Source organism: Sander lucioperca, chromosome 21 (genome assembly GCF_008315115.2).
Source record: "Sander lucioperca isolate FBNREF2018 chromosome 21, SLUC_FBN_1.2, whole genome shotgun sequence".
In the NCBI taxonomy this organism is placed as follows: domain Eukaryota; kingdom Metazoa; phylum Chordata; class Actinopteri; order Perciformes; family Percidae; genus Sander; species Sander lucioperca.
Window position 1 is genome coordinate 21,699,972 of NC_050193.1, and position 16,042 is coordinate 21,716,013.

Genomic DNA, 16,042 nt, shown 5'->3' on the forward strand with positions numbered 1-16,042 from the left:
TCAGCAATTGGCGTTAACATTTGTCTCACAACAACAAAACTCTTATTTATTGTCAGAGTTTTAAAGTGTGTTTGCCAGCAAGTCAAACTCCACAAAAGAAGTGGAGTTTTCATCACCTTTTCTAGATTTTATTACCTACATTTTTACTTCAGCCTTCCATGACTTACCGACGGGCCAGGCATTACAAACTTGCTGTGCAGCCAGACATAGTTTAAACCCACATAACTCTTATTTTAGATTCTAGTGGAGATCTAAAAGTTTGGATTTTTTTTAAAATAAAATGTTGATATCTAAAATATTTCCATTTGGCGGAATGAGGCAGCCATAAAAACACGGGAGCCTTGGGTTTAAATACTGTAACAGATTCATTTGAGAGCTGATACAAGCTTATAGAATATGTAATAATGTCAGATTGTGTGAAATAAGATCAATTTTCAAACTGTGAAGCTGTTTAAGGGTAAATATAAGGGGGAAACTGGACTTTAAGAGGTCGTGCTTAAGAGGAATAGCAATTATTCATTCATTTTGTCCTTTTTTTTACTCTACTAGCCATTATTACTACTACACTATTCTATTTGTCAATGATATGTTGTATCATTGCATTATTTACAATTTTATTTTTCGTTAATTTAATATTTATTTCCCTCTGGGACTGGTCTGTCACATGAGCGCCCACTGCAAACTTGAGTGGGTGTACCCCGAAATGCATTACCAGTCTGCTGTCACCTGTCTCCTCGGTAGGTCAACCTGCTAATTATCTTCGTAAAAGTTTGTTTTTGTTGGTAAACGTGTATTTTCATAAGCTCTGACATTTCACAGTATATGTTTTTGTGACTATTCCATTGGCCGTGTGTAATTTGTTGCTGAGTAATTTGAGCTCCTGATATCGGTGACTTTGCTAGCTTGATTGTTTTAATGAGTCACTTCTATGGAGGTCACCTCACGTTAGCTCCATAAAAGGTTTCCGTGGTGTAGTTCGCTAACCAGCAGTAAGCTGACGTTAACATTATAACAAACTTTAAAAAAAATATTGTCTGGAGCGAGTTACCATTAAGTTGGCTGTGTTAGACATACTTTAATTCAGCTGTTATTAGAATTAATGGCTGGTTGTTCGAGCCTCGTGACACAATGCAACAGAGTTACACAGCTGCTTGACATGATTGATTTTGTGTTGAGAGACACGTGGGGCTTGAGAGCAATAGCTGTTATGTTTTATATTAGGACTAATTTTGTTATTTAGTTTTTGTGTGTTTTTACACATTATTTTAACTAAATAAAGTAAAAAAAAATACAATTGAAGACGCCTAGCTACATATCTTCATTCACAATCTAGTTATAATTTTCTCACCCTTGTCCTTACTGTAATTTCACGTTAGTCTATGTAACGTACACACAGCATCTAGGCTATTGCATGTAAAGCCCTTTGAGATAAATTGTGATTTAAATTGACCAGTGCTGCAACGATAAGTCGACTTATCTCGATCAACAGAAGAATAATTCGCAACTATGTTGTTAATCGAATAATCATTAAAGTAATTTTTCATGCAAAAATGTGCTGAAATGCTGAAAATGCTGTTTTCCGCCTCTCAAATATGGAGATTTCCTGCTTTTTCTCAGTTTTATATTATATTAAACGGAATACCTTTTGGGTTTTGGACAAAACAAGACCTCTAAAGACATCACCTTGGACTTTGAGGAGAGGGATGGACATTTCCCTCTATTTTCTGACATTTATTGGACCAAACAATTCATCGATTAATTTAGAAAATGATCTGCAGATTATTTGATGATGGAAATAATAACCGTAAATTGCAGCCCAATAGTTGTCAGTCCTGGAAGAGGGATCCCTCTCTCTGAGGATTCTTCCCTTTTTTTTCATTCAAAGTGTTTTTTGGGGGAGTTTTTCCTTTATCTGAATCAAGGGTCTAATGATGAATTAAAATTAACTTGAATAATTTAGTCCAGACATCGGATATACTGGAATGGCTCATACACTCACATAATATGTTATTCTGTTATACATGTTACATCAAGTGCACCCTTTTACAACAAGGTGGCCCTTTTAAACTGTCCATGCTCCACCCACTGTTTTGCCATGTTAAAATGTTTCTTGTGTAGCATTTGGTAAATAAGTTTGCATATTAACAGTCCCATTATTTTGCTTCATTACAGCTTTTTGGAGGAGTGATACAGGTGTTGTGGGATACACACTGTCTGCATCTACATTAAGCTGGAGTTTGCCGTCTATGCAGTTTGGAACCAAATAGTTTCTTCTTAAAGTTAACTGCCAGGGATTGTTTTTTCTTCAGCAAGATAAGTGAGTGCTGCTAACATTCATATTGTGAGTTTATGTCATGGCTCTGTTCGGTTTCTGCAAACTGTTCATGTGCTTGGAAATATGGCTGCCCACACTGCTGGCTTTCCAGCTGCTTGTGTTTTATGTTTTTTTTTTTTTTTTTTGCTTCTGCTGGCTGTTAATATTTGCTCCAATACTGCTGTTTTTAGATCTATGTGCAGCATTTGTAGTGGTATGAATTGTGGTTGTATGACTTGTTGTGGCTGAACCTAATTGAGCAATTTTTTGGGTTGAGGTTTTTAGGCACGTGCATTATGATGCTTTCATGCTATTTAATTTGTGCAGTGATGAAAAAAAAACATCAACTGATGATTAAGTTATAAGTGCCTGATTGGTTTTGCATTGCACTCCAGGTGGTTGTTGATTTGTTTCCTCTTAGCTTACAATGTAAAAACAACCAGTTGAGTTCACATAATTACTTTCTATAATATTGGGTTACTACTATTTATATTATTTCCTGTCCATGCAGATTGGAGCCAACGTGGTACTTTCTGGAATGAACTCTCAGCTGATACCCTGACAATCGCTGATTCACTTCAACAAGGTAAGGATCTACTGTATACATTTAATATGTAGCATGGAATTGGGATACATTCTTGGCTCCGCTCGGTCAATGTTGATGTGCTTGTAAATATGGCTGCTGACACTGCTGGCTGTTTCTGCTGCTCTTGTGTTGCTGCTGTTTTGAATGTACAGATTTGCCATGGGATCAATTTTGTATTTGTGGTTGTGAGTGAGCTCATTTTTCTCTGGCTGCGGGTTGTGTCAAGTGCATTACGATGCTTTCAAGCTGTTGATCTTTGCTGTGATCAGTTATAATTAAGGATGTTGTTTGTGTTTTGTAACCAGCCCTAAGGCTAAGGGTGATACTCTATGTTGACTCTGAGGATGTAAACGTTAGTGTATTTGTTGCCACATTTTTGGGAATATTTGGGCAATACTTCCAGTTCTTCATAATAATGCCTCTGTCATGTCCTGAAGAGGTTTTTGTGTTTGTGCAAGTTGGAACGATGGGGTTCTTCCAAAAGTTGACTCTCAGCTGACGCTCGTCAATCACTGATTCACTTCAACAATGTCATTTCTTGTGTTAACAAGCAAATTGTGAGTTTATGTCTTGGCTCTGTTGAGTCACTGTTGGTATGCTCTGAAATATGCTGCTGGTTTATTTTGTTGCTCTTGACTAGGGTTGGGTACCGAAATGCGGTGCCAATAGGGCACCGGTTCTGACGTAAATGGTAGTAACAAGACCGAATAAGAAGAAAAATGTTGGTGCCTCATTTCGGAGCCTGACAGCTAACGTTAAACGGTTTAAAGTGTGACTGTATTTCCCTGTAGAGGATTCCAACACCGGGACGCAACAGTCTGACTGCAGCCGCCGTTGTCGGAAAAACAACACAGACGGTGCGTTCACCTGAAACTCGCCAGCCTTGTGGTGCATTTTAAGTTATTGTAAAATATTTTCCCATCTGGTGCTTTTGTTTTTGTCATTTAACAGCAATTTACTGGTGAAATAAGTCATTGTTATACAGTAAGTTATTGTCATTACATTATTAATCAATCATTTAATTTTGACCATATGGCCTTAGCAATAAACAAGCCATTCTTTAATGTCGCCAACTGTCGTTTTGTGCTCCTTTGTAAAATATTTTATATTATATACATTATAAATATTTTATATATATTTCGGTTCAGGCACCGTTTAGGCACTGGGACCGTTTTTAAAAAAACTCAAATGATACCCAACCCTACTCTCGACAGATCTGCTTCTAGTTGATTTGGTGTCTGGTGGCTGTCAATTTGAGCTCTTATGCTGCTGTTATGTGTGTGCAATATTTGTGATATTTGGTATTAATTGAATTAAGTGAATTACTTTTCTAGTGGTGACAGACCTACATTAATCTTCTTTTGCTTGGTTTTTGGCCTGTGACGCTTTCGTTCAGTAATAGTGCAGTAATAGAAATAGGAATACTGATGAGTGTTATGCGCTGAATTGATTAGATTTTTTTCCTGTTTCTTCTCACTACTCATTTGCTAACTGTAACCAGTCTTTTCGTTGAGGTTATTTTGTACACTTGCTTTTGACTATTGCCTTGGACAAAGACTAATTTACAGAATATTTTTCTGTAATATTGGCTTCAGAGGAAACTCATACAGCTTAGGTAGTCACTTTCACATCCACTCGCTTTAACCGGTAGCATTAGAGAAATGTTGGAACTCCAATCAGTGTGTGAATGTGACAGCTTAATTTATCATATCGTATAATTTATCATAATTGCAACTAAACTGCTGAGCTTCCGCTTCATGCTTTACACTGCTGCTCCACTGCCAATCTGAAGCTCATAGCCATGTACTGATGATCATCATCTGCTTCTTATCAACACCACAAATATTCATAAGAACCGCTTGTCTGTCTCCAATGTGTTTTTGTGATTTTTAATATGCATAACTTGCAAATCTGTTCAAGCTTTCCGCTGCATATCAAGTGGATTGGTGGGTTGAGTTTGATTCATCTAAGTTCACTGTAGGCTGTTCCTTTTAATGATTAGAGGCACTTTGTTAGAAGACATAGTGCCCAAGGTCTCAAGATCAACGTTGAGCATATACCATATTCACATAATCATCTAGTGTCTCATTTAGAAAACTGTGTTTAGGATCCTTTACTAAAAGTGTATGCTCAAAAGCCCAAAATGACGTACGGCAAAAAAAATTCGGACTTACGCACACCTGTAAGCAGTGTTCCCTTTATAAATCACAGATTACCCAGAAGTGTGCATACGTGAATCAGCCTCTTATCCCGCCAGCATTACGCACGGGGGTCACCGCAGTATTTATATGTTTACAACAATTTGTGATTGTTAACACCTTGCCATAATCACAGCATCAACTAGTGGTATCCCTCACCTCGAGATACAATTTGAAGATGAATGTGTAATAGGTAAACACGTTTCTTCATGCCGGTTTTGTTATGAACAGTATTAAAGTTCGGACTGATAAGAAGGACAAAGAGTGTAACGATTTTGTGAGAGCTTAATGGCTGTATTTCCAGACTTTGACATTTGATGATGCACAGTATTTAAAGCTTTAGTACGTAACTTTTTGATATTAATGAATGTCCGTCACATTCAAGCCATTGCCAAATTAGTTGCTACAAAGCTAGTTAAGACTATCAGCTCCACACAACTCTCTCTGTATTTCTCAGCATGGCTATGTTCAGAAACTAGTATCGTCCGGTGACTTTCCCGCGCAGAAACTCAAGTGAAGAAAATTACCTCTTCAGAAGAGTCCATCATGTTTTTTTAATCCTCCGTATCCTCCTTGGCTACTAGCAACTAGGAAGAGGTTTGTATCATGGATCGTGGATGCGCCGACAGTTTTTTTTTTTTGTCATTACTCAGAATTCCTCATTAAGGAGACAGAAACTACGCATTATAGCTTTAAGAAAGATATTTAGTTATTAACACTGTGTTCTGCAGTTCTCTTATGGTAGGGTATTTGATGGTATCCTGTATTCCATGCAGCCGGCCCATCTCCTTGTCCTGCGCTCCCGTAGTGGACAATGGGATAGTGACAGCACTGATTAAATATTTAGAACAAATTTCGATTCAAGATTTGAGTTGGATTTTACAAGCTGTTTATGGAACAATTATCACTCAGTACAAGTGCAAATAACACTGCTGGATTTAATCTTCATGATAAGTGGATCTAACGTATGATATGGAGTGAAAAAACGCTTATATAATATTATGAATAATCATTCTTTACACATTTACTATCTGCAGCCTGACTTCAGTTCACCACCTCACCATCTGCGTCGCCAATTCCCATTGTCTCCAAAATGTGCGTACGCATGGGTCAGAGTTTTTTCTTGGAGGACCGCACATTCTCCCGTCAAGTTTGTTTTTTATAAGTCACAAACTTTGCGTGGGAAGTGGCATATGCACATTTTCCGTTTTGTGCGTACGCCATGTTTATAAAGGAGACCCCAGTTCTGTGAGAGCTGGCAGATTAATAGAATAGATTGTGTGTACAATATAGTCACAATCATTATATCACTGTACGATGTGAGAGCATGTTTAACATACAGATTGAAATGACAGATGATTCCAAAAGGCCCTTGAGATGACCTTGTTCTTTATTAAAGGGAAGTGTAACAATGGAAATACATGTGATACTTTTTATGGGTTTCCCTTATTAAAATCCCAGTCAAATTACATGAAAGACCAATGGAGCAGAAAGCCTTAGAGCAACTGCGCAACCAAGGTCGTGGACTTAGAAAATTCACGCACGACATATCGGTGGTTTTGATCACAAAATGATCCTAATAATTTATCTCTCAATTGAAGTGGTGGGTATTTGAATGATTTTGAAAAAAATGAGAAAATATGTCTCAAGTCATAATCAGATTGAGAGGCTACAGTATATTGTCTCCCAGAATTCTTTCACATAGCATCACAGCATTTAAAAATCCTTTAAATAACAATCAACAGGTTAAATTCTTATGTAATAAATACTTTTCAACATTGCCTTTTCTTTTATTACTGTTTTAATTTTGGCTTACAAAGTCCCAGCAGTAATTTGCTTGTCAGTGTCTTCTCCTTTACATGTCGTTGCCCAATATATTATTGCACTGATAATTGAGTCAACACTCTCAAATACACTATTGGTGTAGAGTTTAATTTTTGCTTAACCAGAGGCTGAGGGGAGTACCCCCAGGCATGCCCCTCATTACAGGGGCTCAGTTTGAGAGTCTAGTGGAGGTCCAGTAAGGATGGGGGCTCAGACCTCAGACTCCAGGCTGGATACCCTGCCCCAGGGCTTTGGCACATAGGGACTGTTCACTCTGCGCGCCACCAACACCTGCCTCCGCTCTCTGCTACCAGAGCCTGGGTCTTCCCTGTTTCCTGTGCCGTCGTAGGACCCAAACATATTGTTGTGGTAAACCACCTGCCTGTCACTCATACGAGGCAGCATTGCTGCGTTATCTGGGCAGTGGCTTGTACAGGGAAACAAGTGGCACATGTCCTTAGAACTGTCATAGAACTGGGACGGTCTGTGGGCCATTGGCCCCACATACACTGGTAAGTCTGTGTACGAGTTCAGATAAGTGGAGTAGTGTCTGTGCACCACTGTTGAGGAGGAGCGACGCAGGGCAGCGGCATTCTGCAGGATGGCTTCCCTGTAAGAGGGCAGCCGGGTGGACTCTGAGTACTTGAGCTTTTGCTTGTAGGGGTAGGAGCCCATGTGGGCTGGGTCCAAGTAGGCAGGCTCAGCAGCCAAGGGGTAGCAGGACAGGTTGTGCCCCAGACTGCCGTATAGCTTGTGGGGCTTTGGGTTGGCCACTACCACCCGAGGGAAAAGGTCAGGCATGTCTACGCGGTTGGAGGATGTGGAGGGCTTTGTTTCATCTACCTGATGGATCCTGTCATTGCCCCATGTGGCTTTGAGGAATGAGGCGCGACGGTTGAGTTTATCCTTCCCCAAGAGTGGTACGTCTTCCATTTCAGGCTCCAGATAGGACTTCATACAGGAGTTGCAACTTGCGCTTCCGCCTGGATAGTGTCCTGCATTGCAGGCCATGGCAGCAGCAACAGGGGTGTGGTTGTTCAGGAGGTGATTGGCCCTCAACTCAGCAAGGCAGGATCGAGGTTCATCATAGTCGGCTCTCATTCTGGGGTTTGCAGCATCAAACACATAGCTATGGGAGCGCCTCCTCCGGGTCACACAGTCAGGGGGGTAGCTAAACTTCCTCCTCAACGGCCCTTTGTGTTCCACGTAGATATCGGGCACCTGTAACTCCCTGTAAGGAACAAAAGGGGATGTGGGGTGACGGGCCTGGTTCTCCACATACAGCCTGCTGCTGTGGTGGGGGTTAGAACCGGAGGGAACAGGGTCCCGAATAGCAATGTGAGGACTGCTGAGGCTGGAGATGGGCAGAGTCCTCTCTAAGACATGCTGACTGTTGCGGGCGGGCAGCGTGTAGCGGAGCGGGTTGGGTCGGGTCACCACTCGAGGCTTATCCAGGAGGGGCTGGGTAGAGCTGTCCCCATAATGAATTGGAAAGGTGGGTGTGAGTGCTCTCTGAGGGTATGGCGAGTGGTTGTCTGTGATGCTGGAGATATAGGGCAGACGGCCATGAGTGATTTCTGTGGTCGTCACTCTGGGTGGCAGGCCAAGCCGCACATTGTCGCCCCCTCGCCTGCTCCAGCTCTCTATTGTTTTGGTGGCATTGTCTAGAGAGTTCTCCACTCTGGCAGAGGACACCATGTCCTTGGCTGTCTGCAGCATCTTTAGCATATTGGCTTGTGTATAGTTGGTAGTGACGTCCGGAGTCTGCATGCTGCCATTGTGGTCAGTTTGCTCTACTCCATTGAAGCAGCTGTAGATGCCCTGTAGAAAGACATAAAGGTGAAATCATGATCTTAAAACCTCATCAGGTACCAGAATAATCAACAATCTATTGAACTACTGTTTTCAATCATGTTTCGCTACAGTCACAGCGATTACCTTTGGTGAATTTCTATGAAATCTCTATTACTGAGCAAATGAGGTGAAAACAAATATATGGAAAACTGTCAGTGCAGAAAGAGATTCATTGTTGTTTCTGGTAGTTGTATGTTCTTGTTGTGTTTGAAATGTTGTTTGCACACAGCTTGATCTTTAAAAACAGCGCAGACCTATAAATGAGTTGCACTCATCATGCACTTACCATATTAGTTTCTCCATTTTTATTTCACCAGCATTTATTTTAAATTGTCTGTCTGTTTGGAATACCTAATCTTAGGTCTGACACACAGATGAAGGTTTTTTTAATGGAGCAATTTAAATTCAATTATTCAAGAATCACGGCCATTACAATATCCATGAAGTCCTTTTATTGCTTTAAACTAATTTGATTTTAGGTTCTGTTTTTATTGTTGCTGGCCTTGACCTATTCTAGTTGTCTGCTGATTTGACCTACTGGATTGCCAATATTTTTTAAACCTGTCTTGAAGGATACCTCAGAAGGAGATAGCAGACTTTACAACTGCATATTTTATTTATGTAGCAAGGCCATCACTATCCGTAACTATAACATCCTCTGCAACTTCTGTCTGCAAAAAGTGTTTTGTTACTTGGGTAGAATTTAATTAACTTTAACACAACCGAGTGGATACTATAAAATGAGACCTAATCCTTTCACTGTACTGATAATTGCAAAACTTTAACAACTTCAGCTGTTTCCCATGGAAAATACGTCAAGCGTTAATGGCGTGACACAAGATGTACTGCCCATGTTGTTTCAGTTACCTTTTTAATGTCATAGACCACATATTTAAATATTGTATGATGATAATAAAATAGGCCTATATTGTAGCAACATGTCTGCAGTATTTCATATAGGAATTACTTACTCTACTGATAGCTAGGAGAAAGTCCAGATGCTCTGATTTGCGGACTGAATGTCGTAATTTCCAGTAGAGCAGATGTTCCCAAGCGAAAACCAGCAGGCTCAGGCCCATGGCCACAAGCAACATGTAGAAGACCCCAGCCATGTTGTCAATGTCCAGCTTACTGCTCATCACCTCTTTCTTCTCATTACGGCAGATGCCTGTGAGCCAGACGGTTTGCAGTTTTTGTGTGTCACCTGTAAGTGAGGAGCAAAGAATACAGACTTGATCCTTATTTGCATCACACTAGTATTATTTGGGGACTTTGAGTGAGTAATGAAACACCCTCCAGCCTAGCATGAAATGCATTTGCATGGGATAATGAAATTCTCTAAAATAACAAGCACCCCAGGTACAACTGAATAAGGTTATGCAGATCTTCTGTTTGTGATTTAGTGAATCCAAAATAAATCCTGACTTATTAAAGTAGACAGCTGTTCTTGAAGAGAGGCAAATAATTGCTGCTACAAATTTGCACATAAACTAGTATACGGCAATGATTCCCATCTTTTCAACTTGTGACCCCTAAAACAAAACTTCTGTATTGTTTGTATTATACTTGTTTATGTTTACATTTATACTTTTATGTATACTTCTATATTTAATCTTATTCTAGTAAGTTATATCCATAACTGTGTAGTGCTTACATATAATGGGGCTATACAAACTCTTATTCAAATCACCTGTGTTGTCGGCTGTGGATGTTTGTTTAAGTTTGATCTTTGTGATGTAGGGCAGGGACGGTTACCGCATTACCGCAATACCGCGGTCACGTGACCCCTACCCGCGGGTCTGAGCTCGTCACCGTCATCACCGCAAAAAAACATTGGCCTGCACATGTGTGCACGTTGTGTCTAATGACATGGATTCATTGATTCTAATGACATGGATTGTGTCTGATGACATTGTGTCTTACATGGATTCAAAAACAAAATGTATCATCAAAAGATGGAGCAAATCCGACCTTTCGCGATTTGGGGAGCACACATAACATTCCATTCGTGTTGACTATTAGGCCTATATGCGAGAGTACCTGTGTAATGTCTTGTATCGGAGAAATGTCTTTGCCTTTCCTACCGTGTATTACGGTAGGAAAGGCAAAGACATTTCTCCGTTCTCAGCTGAGGTAGACACATTAACGTTACAGCTGCAGTGTTTACCATTGCACATTATATAAAACGGCACGGTTGAATTTCAGCCTGCATGCACGTTTCGTAGCCTAAAACAGAGCGGCTTATATTGGTAGAGAGAGCAACAAGTTAGCGGACTGCCGAGTCGCCCTCTCTGCTCAGCTGCTAGACGGGCTGCACTCGGGCTGCAACATGTTGTATCCTAAGGTTTAAGCCGTTTTTCGGGGGTAAAGGCATTCATTTTACCGGCAGTATTGACAATAGATAAAGCCACCGTGTCTTGAGAAGCTCTAGCTTGTTGTTTTATTGATCACTTTTAACTCACTTTACATCATCTTTACTATCTCTTTTTCCTCTCTTTTATCCTCACAGAGGCACTCATACGCTACTCTCCGTTACCGCTCGCTCTCCTTGCGCGACTACACGGGCACTGACGTCACTCACTTAAGGCACCCTGCCTTTCTCGCTCTAACTTACGCTATTCTAGTAAGGGGGTTGCGGTATACCGCTCTACCGTGGGAATTTCTTGCTTTTCAACCGCGGTAAGAAAAAATCCATACCGTCCCAGCCCTATTGTGATGTTCTTCCTGTCTTTTATTGCACTATTCAGGAGTAAGTCTCCTAATTTCGTTGACAATAAAGGCTTTCTATTCTATTCTAGTATGTCTACTTTCGAATCCTTACCACCAGTTATATGCGTACTGGTTTGAAGACTGAAACACTGAAGAGATAAATTATTTAGTAGTTCACAAGCAAATAAATTAAGATTAGAGGCAAGTCGGAAACAAAAACAACTTTATGAACCAGCAGTTTTGGAGGAAACGTAATGCCAGCTGGATTATGTTTACTAAAATAATGAGGAAATGTTGTTTATTAACATATCTGGCAACAATTATAATGTGCAGTCATGCTCATTGTAAAGCCACTGATGATCTGCTAGGTTATTAAATCACTTGATGTCCCAGGTAGCCCCATGCAAATAGTAAATATTTTACCTATTTTAGTTTGAGTATTTTGTGTATGTATTCTAGCTGTCGTCTCACTCTTTTGGCGTTTTTCTATTACATGGTACCTGCTCGACTCGCCTCGACTCGACACACTGTGCGTCCGTTTTTCATTGCAGATTTTATTACCGCCTCAGCGTGGCTGGTCGTCTTATATGCCGGCTCGACGCACACACCAGCGCACAAGTATAACATCAGGCCACTTGAGCTTGTTTTACAGTTCTGTGGAGGCTCCACGCAGAGCTTTCGCCGTAGCCTATGTAAGTGGCCTGATGTTCATACTTGTGTGCTGGTGTGTGCGTCGAGCCATGTGTGTGTGTACGTAGGCTACGGCGAAAGCTCTGCCTGGAGCCTCCGCAGAACTGTAAAACAAGCGGCGCCGCAGTAAACTGCCATGACCTAACGCGACACACACACAGAACGTGGAAGGTGTGTTGTTGTTGCCACAGCCAGAAGACACATTTTGTTTCAAATGAAGCTGGAGGCAGCAAAAAAAAAACACAGCTGGCTAAACTGTTTAAAAATAGCGGGTTTGTTCAGGACACCCCCGTCTGTCGCTTTCACGTCACCTTTTGGTATCGGCTCAGCTCGCTTGGAACCTCGACTGAGGAGGTACTAAAAAAAGTACCTGTTAGCAGGTACCAGGTACTTTTTTTCGTAATGGAAAACCAAAAAAGGCGAGTAGAGGCGAGTCGAGCAGGTACCATGTAATGGAAAAGCGCCATAAGTCACCAAAAATAAAATGGGTTTCTGTGTAAATCACACAATTTTGCTGCTGATAATGTCAGTGAGAAGTAATAATATCACAGTATTTTGTCTGGCCTCTGTTTGACATATTATGCAATGTACTGTTATTCCTCTTACTATCTATTGCAAATTTCTGCCAAAGGTGACCAGACTTTTGCCTGAGGCTTCAAAACAACTCTACAGAGGAGCTTAGGTTAGCAAAATAAGTGTCACATTTCAAATCCCCTCTTGAAACTTGGTTTAATTGACATGCATTTATGACATGTCTCCCATTTTGAGGAGTTTTCCCATAATAATATTCTTTATCCTACATTTATACCCATTTACCCCTTACTGCTTTCTTGTTCTTTTATCTATGGAAGCTGTATTGTATCATTACAGTACATTATAGACTTTTTATCATTCTTCTTATCCATTTATTCAAGTTTATGGAGAGTGTGCAATTCAAGTTATTATAGCATTAGTGGCAATATTCTGTGATATTCAGCATCTGTTATATATATATATATATATATATATATATATATATATATATATATATATATATATATATATATATATATATATATATATATATATATGAAGAATTTACCATCAGCCAGGAACTGCAGCAGTGCCAGGTCAATGGGTCGTTTCCAACGTGAATCCTTTTGCAGGGCAATGCCATAACCAGTGGTGGCAAACACTTTCCCACTGCCAATGGTCACCAGCTTGCAGCCCTCGTCTTTGCCAGCCATGTAATTCAGCACAGCAGCATCATAGATAAAGGCATCCAGTTTCCTAACAAGGTAAAGAACATTAGTTTTACTTAAATGGCCATTATGTAACGGTTTGGTTCCGCTTTGGCTCTCAGTTCCTCTGTAAATATATTTTTTTATGAGCCTTGGCTGACACTTACCCTGTTTTGAGGCTGTTAAGGGCATCCTCTACTCCCTTCTGGTTGTATTTGACCATGTGGGAGTGCATCTCAGGGTAGTTACTCCTTATGTTGCGCTCTGTGCTGCCATTTGGGACTGTACCAAAGCGGAATGGAGGGTACTGTTCCTGTGGCTTTTGAAACTGTCGAGAGAGGTAGAAGGATTGATAATGACAAAAATGATCCGTGATATTGATTGATTGCACATGTAATTGAATATATCACCAAATTCAGTTTGTCCTATCACCAGATAGTTGTTTCGTGACTTCATTACAGTGCACTTTTCCATCATTGAGAAGCACCGTACAAGCTGGAAGGCCCTGAAAAAAGCTATGAGATAAGATATTAATAGGACATTCACTACCTTGTGATTTCTGCCTCAACTCCCAAGTGCCTTTGTGCTAGTTATCCTCCACACCTTTTACACATCTAACTCTACAACTCAAAGACCAAACAGTCAGACACTGTGTCCAAAGAAATCCAAATGTCCTTGTCTTCAGTAGGAAATGAACATGCTATCCTTTTGCTTTTGGCAGTTCTGTATGCATTTAATTAGCTGTGAGGACAGGAAGTGAGACGGGGTGGAAATGCAATTGACAAAACTGGACTTTTTCATTAACCTTATGCAAATATGTTCTCAGTACATTAGCAGAGGGACACTTTGAGCTGAAGTTTGTGTCTAAGAAAAGAAACAATATCATCGGACATCTTGAAAATGAACCAGACCTCATCTGAATTTTGATATCACACCTTGTGCAGTCTCTTGAGGTCAAGTTTATATTTGTATAAAGGTACAGTATATGAGTGTTTCCTGATCTTCCACCTCCTTGTTTTTTTTTATTTTTTTATTTACACATTGCACATTATATACAATGTAAAAAGATACAATATATTATTTGCAAGGTAATGTGAAGGAGACTGGCCAAAAAACACTCCAGGGGCTTCAAAAGTGGCGTTCTCCAGGCAGCCATTATTCACATCAATGTAATATACACAATTTGTATGTATGTATTAATAATTATACACACAAATCAAGAACACTGATTCATAATACATGCAAGTATAAACAAACACCATCATTAACAGACTAAGGGTATACATTCACGTGACATGGCCTGGAGTCTTCACAAGACATGACAAAAGAAAAAATAAACCCACATAGAAAAAGGAAAAACAAGCATTAATCATAATAGGCCTTTAGACCTGTATAACAAAGGAAATATTGGTTAGTTACATAGACAGTTTATACGGAAACTGTTGGTTGGTTAAAAGAAGTAATTGTAAGGCTCTTTTAAACCGCTGCGAAGACAAATATCTAGCAATCTGCTTAAGTGAAGATTATTTTTTTTAGATTTTGACATCTGCTGAAGTTTTTGTGGTTTAACTGCCAGCCTGTCGTAGTTGATAACAGCATAAGTTACTCGTTCCCTGGCCAGTTTTATTGCTGGAATGAAGTCTCTTATTCCTTAGAAATTCAGAGAAGTCCTCATTTACATAAATTGTAGTATTCTTGAGATGTTATCTTTGTCTTTGTGACTTAAGAATTTCATCACAATTACTCTTGCTTTTCCAGAGTTCTGTTTCACATTTCCAGTGCAGCAAACTTTTTCAATTTCAGTGGATCAATTTTCAGTTGGCTTTTCAAAAACTCTCTGACCTTCTGTTCAGTATCTGACCAAGACTCATGGACATTTTCTTGTATCAGACGTTGATTCTGATATTCTAACTAATGCATTTTGGATATGATGTCTTTGCTTTCAGAGTTGATAAACTGATTTGTGATTCAAATGAACAAACTGGCTTTTCCATCTCTCTCAAGTCATCACTTTGGGCTTGAGAGAATTGAAGGCTGGATTTGACCTGCTGAACCTCTTTCAGGATTCCGTCAATTCCGGTATTTGTATATTCCAGGATCATCTCGATGAAGGACATGAAGTTTGTCTCTTGTCTGTTTAGCATTTCCACATAGAATAACTTATGCTGTTCCATCATATGCTCATGGTCTCCAGTAGAGTCGTCATCATTAGAGATGTTTTTTCTGTTTAGTGCTACAGGACATGTTTACCTACTGTTGAAATTGCGATGGATGGATTTTTAACACAAAGAGATCCCCTGGGACCTTGTTGATCCAAAGTGTTGTTAACCACCTCTGTGGTTAAGGTTGGGGTTATGCAACTAAACCTACTCGTTTAGTGTTCAAACCAATGTTGATTGTTGGAAGGAAAAAGGATGCAAATCATCGTCTGTGGTGTCAAAGTCTCTTTATACAACCAAACATGCTACAACTTCCCCTCTTAAACGTTTTGCAGTGCTACAACAACATTGTGGTACTTGACATCTGAGAGGAAACTGATGATTTGCAAGATGTCTTTAAAACAACGTAAACATGGGCTGTTATCCCTCAATGTAGCCTACTTAGATGTAGCTACCTCGCTCTATCTTGACAGCATGTTGCTGAAACA

At 40.0% G+C, this 16,042-nt stretch overlaps 1 protein-coding gene and 1 long non-coding RNA gene across 2 annotated transcripts in view; one reads left to right on the plus strand and one right to left on the minus strand.

The window, feature by feature from the left end:
* Positions 1-672: 672 nt before the first annotated feature.
* The window catches only part of LOC116063915, a 16,771-nt gene continuing 1,401 nt past the window's right edge, over positions 673-16,042 (plus strand). Inside the window, exons 1-3 of the long non-coding RNA XR_004108398.2 lie at positions 673-737; positions 2,173-2,317; positions 2,826-2,900. This is a non-coding gene — a long non-coding RNA (uncharacterized LOC116063915). The remainder of the gene's footprint in view (positions 738-2,172; positions 2,318-2,825; positions 2,901-16,042) is intronic.
* The window catches only part of grin2ca (glutamate receptor, ionotropic, N-methyl D-aspartate 2Ca), an 87,038-nt gene continuing 77,453 nt past the window's right edge, over positions 6,458-16,042 (minus strand). Inside the window, exons 10-13 of the mRNA XM_031318917.2 lie at positions 13,563-13,723; positions 13,257-13,444; positions 9,748-9,980; positions 6,458-8,743 (exon numbers count right to left, since the gene is read on the minus strand). Of these exons, the coding sequence (XP_031174777.1) occupies positions 7,133-8,743; positions 9,748-9,980; positions 13,257-13,444; positions 13,563-13,723 (2,193 nt within the window). The 3' untranslated portion in view covers positions 6,458-7,132. The remainder of the gene's footprint in view (positions 8,744-9,747; positions 9,981-13,256; positions 13,445-13,562; positions 13,724-16,042) is intronic.